This window comes from Rhinatrema bivittatum, chromosome 3 (genome assembly GCF_901001135.1).
Source record: "Rhinatrema bivittatum chromosome 3, aRhiBiv1.1, whole genome shotgun sequence".
NCBI lineage: Eukaryota > Metazoa > Chordata > Amphibia > Gymnophiona > Rhinatrematidae > Rhinatrema > Rhinatrema bivittatum.
In genome coordinates, this window is record NC_042617.1 from 145,049,822 (window position 1) to 145,070,271 (window position 20,450).

General features: G+C 48.7%; 1 protein-coding gene across 1 annotated transcript in view; it reads left to right on the plus strand.

Moving 5' to 3' along the window:
* The window catches only part of POLR1B (RNA polymerase I subunit B), a 102,358-nt gene that overhangs the window by 70,424 nt on the left and 11,484 nt on the right, over window positions 1–20,450 (plus strand). The window contains exons 11-14 of the mRNA XM_029593781.1: window positions 4,566–4,736; window positions 5,244–5,400; window positions 13,538–13,734; window positions 15,941–16,194. Of these exons, the coding sequence (XP_029449641.1) occupies window positions 4,566–4,736; window positions 5,244–5,400; window positions 13,538–13,734; window positions 15,941–16,194 (779 nt within the window). The remainder of the gene's footprint in view (window positions 1–4,565; window positions 4,737–5,243; window positions 5,401–13,537; window positions 13,735–15,940; window positions 16,195–20,450) is intronic.

The following is a 20,450-nucleotide window of genomic DNA, read 5'->3' on the forward strand; positions in this document are numbered from 1 at the left end:
CTGGATGACCCTGATGATGACGACCTCCCTCAGGCTGAGGGCGATGATCCCACTGTGGTCTGTCTTTTCAAGCGGGACGAACTGCACCCCCTTATTCCCCAAGTACTAGATGTCTTGGGCCTTAAGATTGCTCAGGAGGAGTCAGAAAATGAAGGAGAGAATCCCGTGCTGGATGGCATAAGAGGACCGACTTCTGCCTTCCTGCTCCCAAAGAAGGTTCGCAAGTTGGTGACCCGTGAGTGGGACGCTCCGGAGGCGGGTCTCAAAATGGGCAAAGCGAAGGCTAAGCTTTACCCCCTCTTCACGGACGTATTGGATTTCCTGAAGATTCCAAAGGTGGACGCTGCGGTTTCGGCAGTCACAAAGAAGACTACTAGTCCAGTAGCCGGGGCCGCAGCTTTGAAGGATATGCAGGACCGCAAACTGGAGATCCAGTTGGAGCGGGTCTTTGAAGTAGCCGCTCTTAGTCTTAAGGGCGGCCATCTGTTCTAGCCTTATGCAAAGGGCTTGTCTTTGTTGGGTGCAGGACTCTGGGTCCGGTGGTGTTCCATGGCAGACCATTCTTTTGGAGGCGGGTATTGCCTATGTGGCAGACGCACTCTGATTTGGTGCGTACCTCGGCCCGTAGTATGGTATCCATGGTGGCCGCCCATAGACTTCTTTGGTTTCGCAACTGTGCGGCGGATTTGTCCTCAAAATCCCAACTTTATAACCTTCCCTTTAAGGGCAAGCTTCGGTTCGGGGAGGACCCCGATCAGTTGGTGAAGCTGCTCAGGGAGTCCAAGGGCAATCGTTTGTTGGAAGATAAACTGTCTTCGAAGAAAGTTTTTCCCCCACGGACTCGCTTCCGGGATGCTCGCCGTTTTCGGACAAACAGATACTCCTCGACTTCAGGACAGAAACAGACTCCAGGACGCCAGCAGTCCTTTCGTGGTGGTCGACGCCCTAGGAGGGACTCTGGTACCCTTGGGGCAGGAAACAGTAAACCCTCCCAATGAAGCCACGAGCACCCATTCCATCGTCGAAGCTGTCTGAGGCAGATTGTCCAACTTTTACACAGAATGGGAGAAGACCGATGAGTCCTGGAGGTGATCAGAGACTGTTACGCCCTCAAGTTCGCTCGACTGGTTCCGGAAGTCTTTGTGGAGTCTTGGGTGGCCTCTCACAGCAGCGCGAGGCAATCCAAGTCACTCTGCAAAACCTCCTCACCCTGAAAGCCATCGTCCCAGTCCCCGTGAGAGAGCAGGGACGAGGCAGGTATTCAGTTTACTTTGTAGTTCCCAAAAAGGAGGGCACACTTCGTCCCATCCTAGATCTGCAGAAAGTGAACCGGTGCCTTTGGATCCCTCGTTTTCGGATGGAAACTTTGAGGATGGTGATGGTGGCAGTATGGAAAGGGGAGTTCTTTGTGTCTCTAGATCTCATGGAGGCGTATTTACACATTCCGATCCGGATGAGCCATCAACGGTATCTGCGCTTCAAGGTGCTGGGGCAACATTTCCAGTTTCGAGCTCTCCCCTTTGGTCTGGCAACAGTGCCTTGGACATTCACCAAGGTCATGGTGGTGGTGGCGGCCTTCCTTCGTCAGGAAGGGGTGTTAGTCCATCTATACTTGGACGACTGATTGATTCAGGTGAAGTCCAGGGAGGATTGTGAGAGATCAGTCCGGAGGGTGCAACTCACTGCAGTCGCTCGGCTGGATAATCAATGTTCAGAAGAGTCACTTGGAGCCCACCCAGACGTTGACCTACTTGGGAGCGCTGTTCGATACCTTTCACGGCAAGGTCTTCCTGGCGGCAGACAGAGTGACAAAGTTACAGGACCAGATCCAGGAGCTACTCTGGAGGGAAGACCCCACACTTTGGCATCATTTGCAAGTCCTGGGATCCATGGCTTCCACCTTGGATTTGGTGCCATGGGCATTCGCTCACTTACGGCCGTTACAGCGTGCTCTACTGTCGAGGTGGAGTCCTGTGTCCGAACAATTCCACTTATCCATGCTGCTGATTCCAGAGTTCAGAACCAGTCTTTATTGGTGGCTGTCTCATGACAATCTCGAACGGGGTGTAGATCTGGACCCCTCCGCCTTGGGTGGTGATCTCCACCGACGCCAGCCTGTCCGGTTGGGGAGCAGTTTGTGCGGGCTAGGCCGCGCAAGGTCTGTGGTCGCCGGCAGAAGGATCTTGGTCCATCAATCAACTTGAGATGAGGACGGTACGACTTGCCCTTCAGGCGTTCCTGCCATTGGTCAAGTACCAGATGGTACGGGTGTTCTCCGACAATGCGACGATGGTGACTTACATCAATCGGCAAGGAGGATCGAGAAGCCCGCAGTGGCGCTTGAAGCGTGTCTTTTGTTTGCCTGGGCAGAGCGACATCTCGGGAATTGCCGCCTCGCATGTCGCGGGAGTGGAGAATGTTCAAGTGGATTTTCTCAGCAGACAACAGCTCGACCCAGGGGAATGGGAGTTGGCAGCCGAGGCCTGGATCCTCATCTGCGCCAGGTGGGGTCTGCCACAGTTGGATCTGATGGAACTCGGGCCAATTCGAAGACAGAATGCTTCTTCAGTCGCCGTCAGGAACAGGGATCTGTTGGTCTCGATGCGTTGGTGTACCCGTGGCCCACGGGGATTCTTCTGTATGCCTTCCCTCCCTGGCCTCTCATCAGTCAGCTCCTGCATCTTATAGAAAGCCATCCAGGCAGGGTGGTCCTGGTGGCTCCACAATGGCTGCATCACCCGTGGTTTGCAGACCTAGTTCGGATGGCGTTGGAGGGCGCACTGCAGCTCGCTCACATTCCGCGTCTTCTTCATCAAGGACCCATATTTTCGGATTGGGAGGATCACTTCTTTCTCGCAGCTTGGCTTTTGAGAGGCAACGTTTACGCTTGAAGGGTTATTCTGAACCGGTCATTACCACTTTGCTTCAGGCGCGACGTCCGGCTATGTCCATCGCATACGTTAGAGTTTGGAAACTCTTTGAGTCGTGGTGTCTCCAACGCTTCTGCGATCCGTTAACTGTGGATGTCCCTGTGGTGTTGGATTTCCTACAGCAGGGTCTGGCTAAAGGGTTGGCCTTCAATTCCCTCCGGGTCCAGGTGGCAGCCTTGGAGGCCTTACGGGGCAAGTTTCAGGGCTCTTTGCTGGCAGCTCACCTGGATATTGCTCGTTTTCTCAAAGGGGTCAAGCATTTGCGTCCTCCGGTGCGCCAGGTCTGTCCAGATTGGAATTTGAATCTAGTGCTTCACGTACTGTGTGGGGCCTCTTTTGAGCCTCTTCATAGGGCCTCGGTTAAGGATCTGACTTTAAAGTCCGTTTTCTTGGTGGCCATTTGCTCGGCGCACCGGATTTCAGAATTACAGGCGTTGTCCTGTTGCGACCCTTTCCTTCGGATCTATGACGATAGGGTGTCTTTGCGCACAGTTCCATCCTTCGTCCCCAAGGTGGTTTCCTCTTTTCATGTTAATCAGACGGTGGAGCTTCCAGGATTTCCGCAGTGGTCCCGGAATTCCGCTTCAGAGAGGGATCTCCATCTTCTGGATGTTTGTCGCATTTTGTTGCGCTATCTGGAGGTGACCAATGATTTTCGCCGTTCGGATCATCTCTTCATCCGATTTGGCAGACCAAAGCAGGGGGATAAAGTGTCTAAGGCGACTATTTCCCGCTGGATCAAGGAGGCTATCTGCTCGTCCTACATAGCCCAAGGGCGTCAAGTGCCGATGAGATTGCGAGCGCATTCCACCAGGGCTCAGTCTACTTCCTGGGCTGAATGCCAGCTGTTATCACCCCAAGAGATCTGTAGGGCGGCAGTGTGGTCTTCTCTTCACACTTTTACGAAACATTATTGACTGGAAGTCAAGGCTCCGGCGGAGTCATTCTTTCGTGAGAGTATCCTGCGCGTGGGTCTTTCGGGTTCCCGCCCAAGGTAGAGTGGCTTGGGTACATCCCACTTTTCTGGACTGATCTGGGTATGTGCAGGAAATGAAAATTGGTTCTTACCTGCTAATTTTCGTTCCTGTAATACCACAGATCAGTCCAGAGGCCCACCCCTTTCTTCAGATTCCGAAAGACTGCTGTTGCTTAGTTCTTGCAGTTTTTTCCATGGCGCTCCATTGCAGACAAGTTTAAGGAGCAGTTTCATAAGTTTTAATTCATGGTTATGAGGCATTTGGGGGTTGGTTGGTTAGGGTTTCAACCCCTTTTTTGCCCAGCGTTTGGTAGGGTGAGCTTGGGTACAGGCCAATACTGAGGGACTGCAGGTGGTACTCTCGTATATGTAGCAGTGCCCAAAGTTTTGATCTCTGACTCCATCTGCTTCTAGGGATACACAACCCACTTTTCTGGACTGATCTGTGGTATTACAGGAACGAAAATTAGCAGGTAAGAACCAATTTTCATTTTACTGCTTTCATTTAATTACTGTATTGTTCATATCATGGAAATTTCACAGAGGATGAATTAGGGACTCGAGTAGCAGCTACTGAGCGAGGACAGCGTTTCGTATTTGTGAGAATTTGTTAGTGTGGTGGAAGGGTTGCCTGACCTTGCCTTCCACTTTGTGCACAGGTTCTGAGAGAGAAGAAAGTTCCACCCTGGTTGGAGATTGTCCTCATCCCCATGACTGGCAAAGCCAGTCTGTACCCTGGATTGTTCCTATTTACCGCCCCTTGTAGAATGGTACGGCCAGTGAGAAATCTGGCCATGGGTAAAGAAGAACTGATTGGCACTCTGGAACAGGTATGGGATGTAACCACTGGGGAGTCGTGTGTTCAGAATCACGTAAACAGGATGTAAAAAAAATGAGGGGCATCGTCTTTTGCAGCTTGCCTCTCACCGGGCTTTTTTGTCTTAATGTAGAATTTCTGTGTTGAACAGAAAAACAAGATGCAAGCATGCCAAACCTGTCGCAGCTCTGAATCTAGCACTTCTCTTCTTGCAGGGACTCTGGCTGCTGTACTAAGTTCCATGCTGACAGCAGTGGGGGCCTGACTGAGAAGCTTGAGTTATTAGGTGTTTTTAAAAGAAATCTCATTTCCATCTTTCCTTCTGCTTTATTATATTTGGCTATCATTTGAGAGCAGGGCAGGATCTCTGCTGGAAAGCTTTTGTAAGCCATGCTTTCTCCGTGTGTGAGAACAGAGCAAGATGTTAGTGGAAGGACCTCCCGACTGTGTATGCAGATATATTTTTCTTGTGAACGTAGAGCCACTTTTAGCGTTGACATGTGTTTTCTTCCACCTGCAGGTTTTTATGAACATTGCTGTCTTTGATGGTGAGGTTGTGCCTGGCGTCACCACGCATCAGGAACTCTTCCCTCACAGCATGATGAGCGTGGTGGCCAACTTCATCCCATTCTCTGACCATAACCAGAGTCCCAGAAACATGTACCAGTGCCAGATGGGTAAGTAATAATTAAATGTTTGCTACTGTATGTTGTTGCAAGGAAGCCCATGGCCTCCTCAAGTGGGAGCGTGAAGGAAAAAAAAATCCTTTACCATTCCTCTTCTTCTATCCTGTTCCCTCACTAGAATTACAGAGATACCCTACCAGATGCTCAAACTAGTTTTTTGGGGTTTTTTTGTTTTGTCTGCTGTTTTGAACTCTTTTATTGGTGTTTGGTAAATATTTTTTTGATACTCTTACTAGTTTTTGAGTGTGAACTAGGCTGTATGCTCTCCTTCAGGAAGGGAGAGAAGAAAGCTATTTAAGTAAATTGAGACCAATTCAGAAATAGTAATTGTCTGGAAGTTTGAAAACAAAAGTGATATTGAAAGTGCATGTCATTTGGTTTTAGTTGTGAAAAGGAGATAGAGCCTTGCAACATTCAGCGCCTCCATCTCAGTTCAGTAGATTCATTCATTTGAAGTCCCCGAGCCTCCCACAGCGAGCACTCCACTAATCATTACTTTTTTTTCATATGGAGTATGTATGAGGTGACGAATGCCATACTAAAGCTGTTATAAATAGAATAGGACAACAATGAAGAATAGAATGTAGACTAAAACTTGTGTGACGTTTAAATTAGACTGTAAAATCAACAAGCTTAAAAGATGTACTTCCACTGGGTATATATATTCAATATGTAGGAATGGTCTTCTAGTACATATGCCATGTCCCAGTCAGTGCATGCTGCAGGGCTCTCCTCTTCTCCGTCCATTATCCAATTCTCTCTCCTGGCACTTCTGCCTCTGTCCTCAAATACTACCTGCTCGCTCTCTCTGTTGACTCTTAAATTTTGGCCCGCGAACAGTGGGGACTGCAGCCAGCTTTGAAATGGAGAAAATGATGGCGGCAACTCTGGAAGTAGTGCCATGGGTCGAGGGCACACATGCGACCAACTTCAACACTCCCTACTGTCATGTTGGAACCCACTGTCTCAAGACTATTCGATTTGCCTCCACTTACTGATGGAAGTATGTTCTCGGCTCCAGTGGTTGCTGCAGGAAGCTCATCTGGGCAGGAGTGTACCCCTGTCCCCTCCGAACTGGCTGCTCTTCACGACAAACATGAGCCTCTGGGGCTGGGGAGCTCACTGTCAGGAACTGAATGTCCAGGGGCTTTGAACCAAGGAAGATGCCCTCTGGAACGTAAACCGTCTGGAAGCCCGGGCAGTCAGATTGGTGTGTCTACAATTCAGCCAATCCAGGGTCAAGCAGTCCGCGTAATGTTGGACAATGCAACAAAGGTAGCCTACATCAATCACCAGGGTGGAACCAAAATCCAGCAAGTGTCACAGGAGATAGATCTTCTTATGGAATGGGCGGAAATACATCTACAGATGATCTCAGCCACCCACATCGCAGGAAAAGATGTCAGAGCAGACTTTCTAAGCAGTGAGAGTGTAGATCCAGGAGAGTGAGCGTTGTCAGCCAAAGACTTTCAGCTGGTAGTAGATTGCTGGTGTCTCCCGTCCATCAACTGTCTGGCAGCATCTCTCAGTGCAAAGGTTCCCCGATTCTTCAGTTGCAGAAGAGATCAATTGAACCAGGGGACTGACGCTCTTGTTCAGACCTGGCTGGAAGAGGAGCCTTCCCTCCAAGGCCCCGCCTAGGCAGGGTCATTCGCAGATTTGAGTGCCACAGGGGATTAATCCTACTAGTAGTTTCAGATTGGCCCAGGCATCCATGGTATGCGGACATGCGGAGACTCCTGGTAGGAGACCCCCTTGTGCCTCCCACCGCACAGGGACCTGCTACAGCAGGGCCCGGTCCTTCATGAGGATCCAACTCGATTCTGTCTTATGGTCTGGCCCTTGAGAGGGCTCACCTGATGAAGCAAGGATTTTCAGCAGCAGTAATTGCCATCTTACTCCGCGCACGGAAGTTCTCTATGTTCGTAGTGTATGCGCAGGTCTGGAGAGTATTTGAGGTTTGGTGCCAAGAATGCAATGTTTCCCCTCGGACAGTCAAAATCCCACTAATTCCAGAATTTTTGCAGGATGGCTTGAATAAAGGTTTGACCCTTAACTCCTTGAAGGTCTAAGTAGCTCTCTCCTGTTTCAGGGGTGGTTCATTTTCTGAAAGAGGTGAAACACCTCCGGCCATCCCTACAGTGGCTGGTTCCCTTGTGGAATATTAATCTAGTTTTGGAGTTTTTGACAGGGCCCTCCTTTTGGTTGCTGTGCAGTCTTTCTCTGAAAACGGTGTTCCTGGTGGCTATATGCTTGGCACGTTGCATCTCTGAACTATACGCATTGTCGTGTCGGGAACCATTCCTCTGGATGACTCCAGGAGCTTTACAGCTTCATATCGTTCCAACCTTCTTGCCCAAGGTAGTCTTGGAGTTTCTTTTGAATCAGTCCATTTTGTTGCCATCCCTAGATAAGCACAAGGATATGGAAGAATACCGCCTCCTCTGCCATTTGAATGTCAGTAGGCTTTTGGTGCGGTATCTGGAAGTTTCAGAACTGGTCTGAAAGACGGACTGCTATTTGTCCTTCACAGTGGAAGGAAGCAGTGTGAACCAGCTTCGCGGGCTACCATAGCTCGCTGGATTAAGGAGTTGGTGACAGAAGCCTATGTGGAGGCAGGAAAGCCATTACCCCTTCAGGTTAAAGCTCATTTCAGTAGAACTCAGGCAGTCTCATGGGTGGAAGCTAGACTGCTATCGCCCGTCAATATCTTCCAAGCGGCGACATGCACCTCCTTGCACACTTTCTCCTGGTTCTGTTGCCTGGATGTTAAGGCCCGGGAGGATGCAATTTTTGCAAGGGTAGTGTTAACCGGTCTGCGGGCAGCCTCCCGCCCCAATCGGGAATAGCTTTAGTACATCCCATTGGTCCTGAGTCCATCTGGCTACATGCTAGGAAATGGAGAAATTAATTCCCTGATAATTTTGTTTTCCTTAGTGTAGACAGGTGGACTTGCATCCTGCCCACAGCTGCCCAAGAACGGTTCCAAGGATTCGCCCGTGGAGTGGATTTCGACTTCAAGTGATTATGAGTAAGCCGTCATCCAGTCCCTAGATCTATAATCTTACTGGGGTTCAGTGTTTGTTTGGTTCAGTAAAGTTATCCGTTTCTAATCAAGTTTTTATCAAGTTTTTTCAATAGTATGTCCACAGTGGCTTTTGAAGAGAATACTGAAGGGGTGAATCTAGGGTGATGTCAGCTTTGAAACCTGGCTCCATCTCCATCTGCTGGCAGGGGAGCATAAACCCATTGGTCCTGAGGAAAATGAAATTATCAGGTAAGTAATTTCTCCATTTGGTGCTACTTAGCTGGATAAATTATATCTGTCTATTGAGCAGGTCTACTCACTGTCCGCCCACAACTTATCCAGCTAATCAGATAGCGGAATAAGTGACTTATCTGGCAGTGTAGTAGCTGCTAAACATAACTGGATATTCAGCGGCCACTAGATAGCCCCAGATAAGTTCTACTTATCTAGTTATCTAGCATTGAAAATCGACCTCCAGTTATTATGAATGCACAATTGAAAAACAATGCAGACAAACATGGTCAGGCATATAAAGCACAACATACGTGCTTTAAAGCAGCGCTTCTCAACCGGTGTGTTGCGACACACCAGTGTGTCGCCAAGCACAGGCAGGTGTGTTGCGTGCTCCCGGTCTCTCTCGCTGTTCTTCTTTCCCTGCTGCCATTGCCGCCGGGCTAACAGCACGTTCAAGCCCAATGGGAACGGCAGCGTTGTTAGAGGAAGCCCTGGCACCCGTGGCTGGCCTTTTCTTCTTCCCGCGCCTTCCCCAGAACAGGAAGTGATACGCAGTGCAGTGCGCGGGAAGGAGAAAGAGCCGTGCCGCGTGGAAAAGTAGTGGCGGCAGCAGTATCGGCCCCCCCGAGCAGTGGCGTGGCCTGGAGCAATCGAAGCAGCCGGCAATCGGCAAAGGAGACAGCAGCATGAGCCTCCCGCGGCCGATGAGATTCTTCTTTCTTGGCCTGCAGAGGCCAGAGGAGGCTGCTGCAGCTACCATTTGTGCTTTGGGGGGGGGGGGGGAGGAAGTGAGTGAGAGAGAGCGAAGACAGGCAGCCTGTAAGTGAGAGAATGTGTATTTGATTGAGAGCATATGTGTAATTGAGAGCATGTATTTGTATTTGATTGAGAGCATGTGTGTAACGTGTGAGAGAGAGCATGTGTGTGATTGAGAGAAACTGGTCAGAGAGGTGATGTGTGTATATGTGAGAGACAATAAAAGTGACTGGTCAGGGAGATGACTGGAGTGTGTGTGACAGAGTGAGAGATTGGTCAGGGTGGTGACTGGTGTGTGTGTGTGTGAGAGAGAAAAAGCATGGAATTGAGAAATCTAGGTATGTGAGAAAGCATGGGAGTAAGAAGCCTGGTGTTGTGGGGGTGTGTAGGAAAGAAAACATGGGACTGAGAAGCCTGTATATGTGAGAGAGAGCATGGGAGTGGGAAGCCTGTGTGTTTGTGCATGCATGAGAGAGAGACTGGTTGGTAAGGTGACGGTGTGTGTGAGAGAGAGATTGGGGTGTGTGTATGTGAAAGAAAGTGATTATGGGAATGAGAAGGCTGTGCATATGGAGAGAGTGAGCATGGGAGTGAGAAACCTGGGTGTGTGAGACATAGTATGGGAGTGAGAAGCCCATATATGTTCGGCTGCTCGCATCCTTTCGAACATTAGAAAGATGGACCATATTACGCCAGTTTTAAAGGATTTACACTGGTTGCCAGTTGAAAGTAGGAAGCCTTATGTATTATTCACAAAGTACTATATAGTGACATGTCCGCTTGGTTAAACTCTACATTAAAATTACATGTCCCTCAACGCAATCTGAGGTCGACAAATAAAGCACTTTTGATAATTCCAACAGTTAGGTCTGCACACTTAAGTGAAGTCAGAGCATGGGCTATCTCCATCGCTGGGCCTACACTTTGGAACAAATTGCCCTCAGAAATACGGTTGCAAGAAAATTTGAAGAGGTTTAAGAAAGATCTTAAAACATGGCTTTTTAGACAAGCTTTTGAAATGGTCAATGAAGTTTAATCTAGGCCTTCTGTATGATTATTTTTGTTCTTAATCTGTTCTTATCTTTTTAATGTTAATTTAATTCCTATTTTAATTTGATTTTAATTGATATTGTATTTTTCATTTTATTCCTTTTATCATGTTCTTATAATATGATCTATGTAAACCGTAGAGATAGAACTTGTTTCTGTGCAATGGTATATAAAAACTGTACAAATAAAATAAATAAATATGTAAGATAGAACACAGGAGTGGGAAGCATGCATGTGTGTATGGCATGAGAGAAACTGTTCAGGAAGGTGACTGGTGTGTGAGTCAAAGACTGTTTGGGAGATGATTGGTATGTGAGAGACAGAAACTGGTCATGGGGGCATGACTGGTATGGTGTGTGTGTGTGAGAGACAGAGAAACTGGTCATGGGCCCTAAGTAAGAGGACCATGAGTATAGAGCTTAGCCACTACTGCTGCTTCTGGTGTGTGCCACGGCCTGCATGGAAGAGGACAGGAGTAGGAGAGCTGCTGGAGGGGGTAAGTAAAGGTGGCTTTTTAAGTTTATCTTTCTTGATTGACTGCTATTTTAATTATTTAATATTATGTGATGTGTCTGCTTTTTTGAAATATTTTATTGGTGTTTGGAGAATTTTTAATAGTTTTTATGAATTTTTAATTGTTGGATGTTATTCTGTTCATAACTGTTTTGAAACATTTATTCTGCTTATTAGTATAGTTTTACAATTATTTCTGTGTGGGGATCTATAGCTGCTTGCTAGTTCTGTTTTTCTAATAGGAGGTGTATTGGTGTTTAAGGCCTGATTTAATATTTGTAGTGTTGCCTTTTCATAGATAGGGTTGTTACTGGTTGAGTGCATTCCAAAATACAGGTGTTAGTGTGCAGAATAGTTTATGTACATAACTGCAGATCCTGGGAGTATGTTAGGTTGGTTCTGTGTGTGTTACTGAGATGAGATATTTTACTAGCATGTAAGTGTTTGTATCAGTCTTATTTGTTGTGTTTTCTCAAGAGGACATGCATTGGTGGTAAACTGCTGTCTTTTCATAATTGGGCTATTGAGTCTGGTAGTAGAAGGAGTTTGAGTTGCTGTTATTGAGATGACACCAGAACCAGAATATCTTTTTTGTAGGGTGAGTTGTATGGGGAATGTCGTAATTCTGCTTTACATCCATAATTGTGGGTCAGGGGGGTTCCTGTGGATGCAAAATGTACTTTTACATCTAGCCCCATGACGATCATGGGTTCAGTGTGTCATGCATGTGAGAACCATCTGTCAGGTGTGTCCCGACAGAAAAAAGGTTGAGAACCACTGCTTTAAAGAACACTATATACATAATATAGAAGGTAGATAATGCTGAATAATTCAGTATTCACAGGATACGCAGCCAAAATATGAAGTACAAATGTCACTTACCTGTATCACAAGGCTTATGATACCATGTACATGCAAACATCCCTTCTATTTTCTCTCCCTTCTCCCAAAAATCTTTCCTCTCATGTCCAGAATTCTACATATCCCTAAAAATCTTGAAGAGGTCACTCTTTACGCCTACACCAAACTCCATCTCCATCGTCTACTCACAGATCACCTTATCAGTGGGCTCTTCTCCTTCTGGGTCCAGTGACTACGTGGTGTGCAGGTCTCCTCCACCCTCTGGTCCTTCGTGGGGCATAGCTCCTGTTGTATAACACTGTCTCATTCAACAAATTGTCATTTCCTTGGGAGGAGGGGGAAAGGAAACAGCTCTTCTATTGTTTGGGCTTGGGCCTCTCCCCCTTGAGGGGAAGAGCCTCCTGCAGGGGCCACTCCACATTGGAGGGATCTCAGGGTCCACCAGCCTACAGGCTCCCTACATCCTGGTGGTCCCTCTCCTTCTTAGCACCAAAAACTTGATAGAAAGGGCAATCCTGCCAAAAGGGCCTGATATTTACACTCTCCTTGGCCACTCCCCAAAGCATTTTGCCCCCATTTCTCTTAAGGGGAACTTACTAGATCCCTGGGTAACTTCATGTTGAAACATCTCAACTAAAACACAATACAACCCAACTCTCAGCACTGTGCTAGAAGCCCCTCAGTGGTTACTACACCTTAATAACATTTCTCTTCATAACACTCCAGATCAGTGACACCCCAAGACCTCCCCCCTCCCAAAGTCCCTTGAAATAATATGTGGACAGGGGCATAAATGGTGATCCTATAAGTGTCTTGGCAGAAAAGTTCAGTCTTTTACAGTTGCGCTCATAAGTTTACATACCCCTGGCAGAATTTGTAAGGTATATAGCATTTTAAGAACCACAAAAAGATATGGAAAAGAGTGCAAAGCACACTTAAACAAAATGACAAAGCAACGTGGTGTGTGCTGCAGAAAAACACTTAAGGTCTGGTGATTCAAAAGGTTCTATAGATATATAATCAGTTTAATCCAGAACAAGTAAAGTTTAGACTGAGTTTAAATCAGGTTAAATACAATTTTGTGATAGAGCTCTGTCCCCCGACACAGGACCGTGTTTCGCCAAAGCTGCATCGGGAGGAACACTCTTGCTCTACCCTGTGCTCTACCACCAAAGTCAATACAGCCCTGAATGAAATGCACAAGGGTTTCTCAAGAGCTAAGAAAGTCATTGACTGTTTATATACAGACACTAATTACAATCAAATAAAGCACAAGTGTGGATACCTGCCCTTCATTACCATCTCAGTCTGTGTATATTAGCCCAAACAATCAAGGATATGCAAACTATTGAACAGGACCATTTTATTATTTCTCTTATTGCTAATGTTTGTTTAATCATTGTGCTATTTGCTGATGCATAGTAATTTAATTTGAAACACATTAAAAATAACAGACGTGTTTTGTTTGATCACTCATGTTTTCTTAAAATGCTACACATCTTTCAAATTCTGCCAGGGGTATGTAAACTTATGAGCACAACTTGATAGTTCATCATTGAATATTATCAAACTGTTGGCTAAGCTTAGTGCAGTGATGTAACTGGCAGGTTGCTTGACATTGGAAGTCTTGTTGAGGAAATAACAGACGATCTTTTAATTTCAATATGTCTTCTCCCTTTTCTCTAGGTAAGCAAACCATGGGATTTCCATTAATGACGTACCAGGATCGATCGGATAACAAACTGTATCGCCTTCAGACTCCGCAGAGCCCCCTGGTGCGGCCGTACATGTATGATTACTATGATATGGACAGTTATCCAACTGGCACCAACGCAGTTGTAGCTGTCATCTCCTACACTGGCTATGACATGGAAGATGCTATGGTAAATGGGATAATGAGCAGATTTCTAGTTCTGCAAAGCAATTCATTATTATATATGATACATAATAATAGCTCCTGTTTTCTCATCAAAAATGCAAGATCTATATTTTCTGTCAGGTCGATACACTAAGGCCGCGTTAGAAAGAGTGCGGCAAACGAGGGCGCACCCTCGTTTGCCGCACACACAGTTCTGATCACATACCGCTCGATACTCTATTTAAATTACTTGCAAATGCAAGCCGCGTCTGCCAAGCGTTAGGGGAAGCGTTAGGCCCGCGCAACCGATTTTACTGTATAGGCGCTTAATACAGCGCCTATACAGTATCCTGGGTGCGCTGGTACCTGTCATTTCAAATGACATTTGAAATGACAAGCACCAGGAAGTGGATCCCAACTTTAACCCATGAAAACCTAAAATCCCCTCCTCCCGAAGTGGCTCGACATGTGCCAACTTACCTTTTGTTGTTTTTCAGCCCTTTCATCCTTCTCTGCCGTCCTCTCTGCCGTCCTCCGGAGGGGGGGGCAGCCGGCGGCGAAAGCGGCTTGCAGTGGTGTCCCCCCCGGTCCCGGTTCTCCTGGCTCTCGATGATGTTCTAGCAGGCCAAGAAATTAAAAGAAGAGCGCGGGTGCAGCCAAGGGGAAAAAAAAAAGACGTCACGCCCGCCTGTCCCTGTGCTTTCATTGGCTTGAGCGTCCAAATTGACGGGCGCTCAAGCCAATGAAAGCACAGGGACGGGCGGGCGTGACGTCACGGCCGTCCTTGTGCTTTCGTTGCCATGAGCGTCCAAATTGACGAGCGCTCAAGCCAATGAAAGCACAGGGGCGGGCGTGACGTCAAACGTCGTGACGTCACGCCTTGAGCGGCCCAATTGCACGAACAGGGGCCGCTTTCGCTCATGCAGGCATCTATCTTCGCGAGCAGCTGGAGGCAGGAGAGGGGGTCGTCCTCGCCGATGTCCGGAGGGGGGTTGCAAAAAGTAAGACGCTTTACACTGCCCGTCCTCTCTCCCCTCGCTCTCTTGCTACTTTTTTTTTTTCGTTTTTTCCGCTTTGGTTGCTTGCTTTGGGAGGAAGGGAGAGGGCTGACAATCCCGAGCGTAGGATTGCCCGTCCTCTCTCCCCTCGCTCTCTTGCAAATATTTTTTTCGCTTTTTTTTTTGCTTCGGGAGGAGGGGAGAGGACTGGGGCTGCCCCGGAGACCCCACCCATGGACGCGGCCAGGGCAGGAGAGCGGGGGCTGGGGGAAAGTTTGCCTCCTACCCTTACCCCTGCCTCTAACACAGGGGTAAGGGTACGCAGGGGTAAGGGTACGTAGCTGTTCGAACACCACACTAACCACACTAACGCCAGGTAGAGGGTAGGCGGTAAACTAACAGGTTAAGGACGCGGCAAAATAGCAGGTTAGAAAGAAGATAATTGGAGCGCGCGTCACAGTATCGGAGGGAATAGCTAATTCGTTCATTAAATAGCTAATTCGTTCATTAACATATCATATACATGCCCGGTGCGGAAAGGGTTACACGTCAGTTTCAAGAAGCGCTAAGGACGCGTGAAACTGGAGACTATATCGCAGGATCGCCTTACGCGTCCGAATTGTGCGCCCACAGCGAGTTACAGACGGGGAATCTCCAGCCGCACTTTACAGTATCGATCTGTGTGTTGGAATGCCAAAAATGCAATTGGTTTCACTTCAGCATGCTAGTTTTTTCTTTTAACTGCTATTTTTGTTTATATGTTTTCAATTTAAAAAGACCCCTCAGAATTAAAGCTATCCATAGCTCTCTCTAATCAGTACCTATGGGTTTGGAATCTTGTTTTGTCTTTTGTCTCCCCTCAGCAGTCTTTGCCACCCCTAATTCTCACCAGCTGGTTTGCCTGGGTGGCACAGGTGCTTCTTGCCAGCCCCAGGGCTGGAGGAGATGCACCCTCAATACTGCTGGTTGGCCAACAGGGGGCCATCACGTTCTGTCCCTCCCTGGGACTGAGCATGATGCTTCCACAGCATACCCAAGCCTAACTGGCTCCATCAGGTGGGGAATCTGAATGTGGATACCCCAGTCCAAGCCGTAGAGCACTGCAGTCTGAACTAGAGAGCCAGCCCAATATCTATGTTTATTATAGCATTTTTATAATTCTTTCTAGACAGAAAAGCATCAAAATATTCTAGTGAGCACCTAGAATGATCCACAATGTTTTTGCTTCCTTAGATCTTGAACAAAGCTTCTTGGGAAAGGGGCTTTGCCCATGGCAGTGTCTACAAGACGGAGCTTATAGATCTGACAGAGAAGGTCAAGCAGGGGGATGACAACCTGGTGTTTGGCACTAAAGATGGTGATACAAGGACCATGGACAAACTGGATATGGATGGATTACCGCACATTGGATCTGTTCTGCAGTATGGAGACCCTTGTTACAGTTATCTCAATCTCAACACGGGGGAAAGCTTTGTGACTTACTACAGGTGAGTATGCAGCTGAATTTGTTTTCAGTTATTCTGCCCATAACACTATAGGTTTCTAGTAACCCTTCTGGATAGCACATACATTTTTATCACACTCATTATGTGCGTTGCGTTTGGCAATTGCTCCCTGGATAGCATTCCCCGACCCCACTATGGTAGCACCCATCAGAGCAGGAACGTGTGCCCATCTCACTTCCCAGCCCTTGGTTCAAACCCCTGTGGCTCTGTGACTTTATCTTTCAATCCATGACCCCTCCAAGATATGCACTTATGATTCCTAAGGTTCTCTGTCTTCACCAGCAGGAGAGGTGCAATAACTCTCCTACCAGCTCTGCTCCTGAATGGTTGCACCTACTGGCACTTCAGCACATGTGTAATGGCATCCCTAACAATGTACTTAGAAACATTGAAATTGATGAAAGATAAAGACCTACAGGTCACTCCTACTGCACATTCTACTTGATCACTAGCTTTTACATTTTGCTTCTCCACCACTACAGATCCTCTGTGCTTGTCTCCTGCCTTCTTGAATTCTGTTCCTGTTTTTGGTCCCATGACCACCTCCGTTGAAAGGCTGTGTCATACATAAGAACATGCTGGTATACCTGGTTTCTCTCTAAATACTTTTAGTCCAGCTATCATACCACAAAAGAGGAATATAGTTTTGTAGGACCACTACTCGTAGGGTCAAGGTATTTTACCAGACTCTTTTTACGGTTTCAGGTCCATTTTACTTTATATGTATTTTTTTATAATTTTTAGTGATTTTTTTTCTTAGTGATTTACCCCAAAAATTTTTATATATTTTCCTTTTCAAACTGATGAAAGCTCCAAAGATTACTTTTAAGATTAAAGTCAATGTACTGACAATGTAATAACAAAGTGACTTTGTTATTACATTGTCAGTACATTGACTTTAATCTTGACCCTACGAGTAGTGGTTCTACAAAACTGTATTCCTCTTTTGTGGTATGATAGCTGGACTAAAGGAAAATTAGTTTCTTACCTGATAATTTTCGTTCCTGTAGTACCAAGGATCAGTCCAGGACACCTGGGTTGTGACTCCGCACCAGTAGATGGAGACAGACTAAAACTTGTGGGCGGAGCCATATATGCCCCTGTGCCAGTCACAGCCCCTCAGTCTTACGGAATGTCAAAGTAGAACACAACCAGAGAAGTAAACAAAACTAGATACCGCTAACTAACGGGGAAAGAAACACCCCTTCTGGAAACGGACTCTCCAACCGAGAGAGCGAACAAGCGGAACAGAGCAAATCAAAACACAGAGCGGACTCTCCATTACTTCAGCGCAGCACCGCGGGCGGGATCCTGGACTGATCCTTGGTACTACAGGAACGAAAATTATCAGGTAAGAAACTAATTTTCCTTTCCCTGTACGTACCAGGATCAGTCCAGGACACCTGGGATGTACCAGAGCAACCTACTGAGGGTGGGAAGCAGAGAGTCCCGCTCGGAGTACCCTCTCTCCAAAACCCCCGGAATCGGTAGCCCGGACATCCAGCCGGTAATGCCGGACAAAAGTATGCAACGACTTCCAGGTGGCCGCCCTACAAATCTCTTGAGGCGACACCTGAGAAGCTTCCGCCCAAGACGCTGCTTGGGATCGAGTCGAGTGAGCCCGCAGCCCCACGGGAAGGGGTTTTCCCCGCACCAAGTACGCCGAACCAATGGCCTCCTTGAGCCAACGAGCGATAGTTGTGCGGGACGCTGCAGCTCCTTTCTTTGGTCCAGAGAACAGGACAAACAGATGATCTGGGACGCTGCAGCTCCTTTCTTTGGTCCAGAGAACAGGACAAACAGATGATCTGTGACCCGAAACGGATTAGTGACCTCCAGATATCGGAGAAGGGATCTCCGCACGTCAAGCTTCCATAACTCCCTCTCTTCGGTAGCAGAGGAGTCTCCGCATGCAAAAGCGGGCAACTCCACCGATTGATTCACGTGAAACGACGAGACCACTTTCGGAAGAAAGGAAGGAACCGTCCGTAAGGAAACCCCCGAATCGGAGATACGCAAGAAAGGTTCCCTACAGGACAGGGCCTGCAACTCGGAAACACGCCGTGCCGAGGCAATCGCCACCAAGAATGCCGTTTTTAAAGTGAGATCCTTAAGAGTTGCGCGTTTCAAGGGCTCAAACGGCGCCGTGCATAGAGCGGAGAGAACCCAATTGAGGTTCCAAGCCGGACAAGGAAGACGTAACGGGGGGCGAAGGTGCTTAGCCCCCCGAAGAAAACGAGCAATATCCGGGTGAAGCGCCAGAGACTTACCTCGCAAACACCCCAGCGCCGCCACTTGGACCCGTAGGGAACTGCACGCCAGACCTTTGGCCAGACCCGCCTGGAGGAACGCTAGAACATCAGAGACGGAAGCCGAGATGGGGTCCACCCCTCGCTGCACGCACCAGTCCTCAAAGACCACCCAGACACGGACGTAAGCCAAAGACGTCGACTGCTTCCTGGAACGCAGTAGCGTGGCCACCACCGCATCTGAATAACCTTTCCTCTTCAGTCGATTCCTCTCAAAAGCCATGCCGCGAGACAGAAGTGATCCGCATCCTCCAAACAGACGGGGCCCTGATGGAGAAGGGCCGCCATTCCTTGGAACCGAAGGGGGGCCGCTACTGCCAGTTGTACGAGGTCTGCGAACCACGGCCGGCGAGGCCACTCCGGTGCCACCAAGATCACGTTGTTCGGATGCAACTCTATGCGCCGTAGAATCTTGCCGATCATCGGCCACGGGGGAAACACGTAGAGCAGCACATCCGTCGGCCAGGGAAGCACCAACGCATCGACGCCTTCTGCCCCCCGCTCTCGACGTCGACTGTAAAATCGCGGGGCCTTCGCGTTGTGCCACGTGGCCATCAGATCCATGTGGGGAACCCCCCACGTTTCGCAAATGAGAAGAAACGCTTCGTCCCCTAGCTCCCACTCTCCGGGATCCAGACGATGACGGCTGAGATAGTCCGCTTGCACGTTGTCGACTCCCGCAATGTGAGACGCTGCGAGGTTGCTGAGATGTAGCTCCGACCAGGCCATCAAGCGCTGAGCTTCTACTGCCACCTGGGGGCTCCGGGTCCCCCCCTGCCGGTTGATGTATGCCACGGTGGTCGCATTGTCCGACAACACTCGGACTGCCTTTCCCTGCAGCAATGGGAGAAAAGCCTGCAGGGCCAGACGGACCGCTCTGGTCTCTAGACGATTGATAGACCACTGGACTTGCGACACTGACCATAGGCCTTGAACTGAGCTCCCTAGGCAGACCGCTCCCCAACCGGAGAGGCTGGCATCCGTGGTCACCACTGTCCAACTGGGCACCAGGAGAGAGACTCCGGCGGAAAGATGACTGGGGTCCAGCCACCAACGCAGGCTGGACCGCGCGTGTCCCGCTAGAGGAAGCGGTAAGTGGAAATCCTCCGAGACCGGCTTCCAGCGGGAAAGCAAGGATGACTGTAAGGGTCGCAGATGAGCGAACGCCCATGGCACCAGCGCCAGCGTGGAAGCCATAGACCCGAGGACCGTAAGGTAGTCGCAGACCCGCGGCTGGCGTAGAGACAACAAGCGTTGTACCTGAGTTTGCAATTTGACCATCCGTTCGAGCGACAGAAACACCTTGCCCTGCTTCGTGTCGACAAGAGCTCCCAGATATTCCAAGGTCTGCGTGGGTGTCAGATGACTCTTGCTGAAGTTGACCACCCATCCCAGGGACTGCAACAGATGGAGGACCCTGGCCACCGCCATCCGACACTGATCTTCGGACTTCGCCCGAATCAACCAATCGTCCAGATACGGATGGACCTGGAGACCTTCTCGGCGCAGTTGCGCCGCCACCACGACCATCACCTTCGTGAAAGTACGAGGGGCCGTTGCGAGCCCAAAAGGGAGCGCCCGAAACTGGTAATGCCGACCCAGAATGCAGAATCTGAGGAAGCGTTGGAACGACGGCTGGATGCCTATGTGAAGATACGCCTCCGTGAGGTCCAGGGAGACCAGGAACTCGCCTGGCCGGACCGCGGCGATGACTGACCGGATCGTCTCCATTTTGAAGCGAGGAACGCGAAGGCATCGGTTCACCCCTTTGAGATCCAGAATTGGTCGGGACGTGCCGTCCTTCTTTGGTACGATGAAGTAAATGGAGTAACGGCCTTTGCCTTGTTGGCTGACCGGAACGGGGGAGATAGCTCCCAAGTCCTCTAAGCGGCGGATGGTGTCTAGCACCGCCGTCTTCTTCTCGGGAGC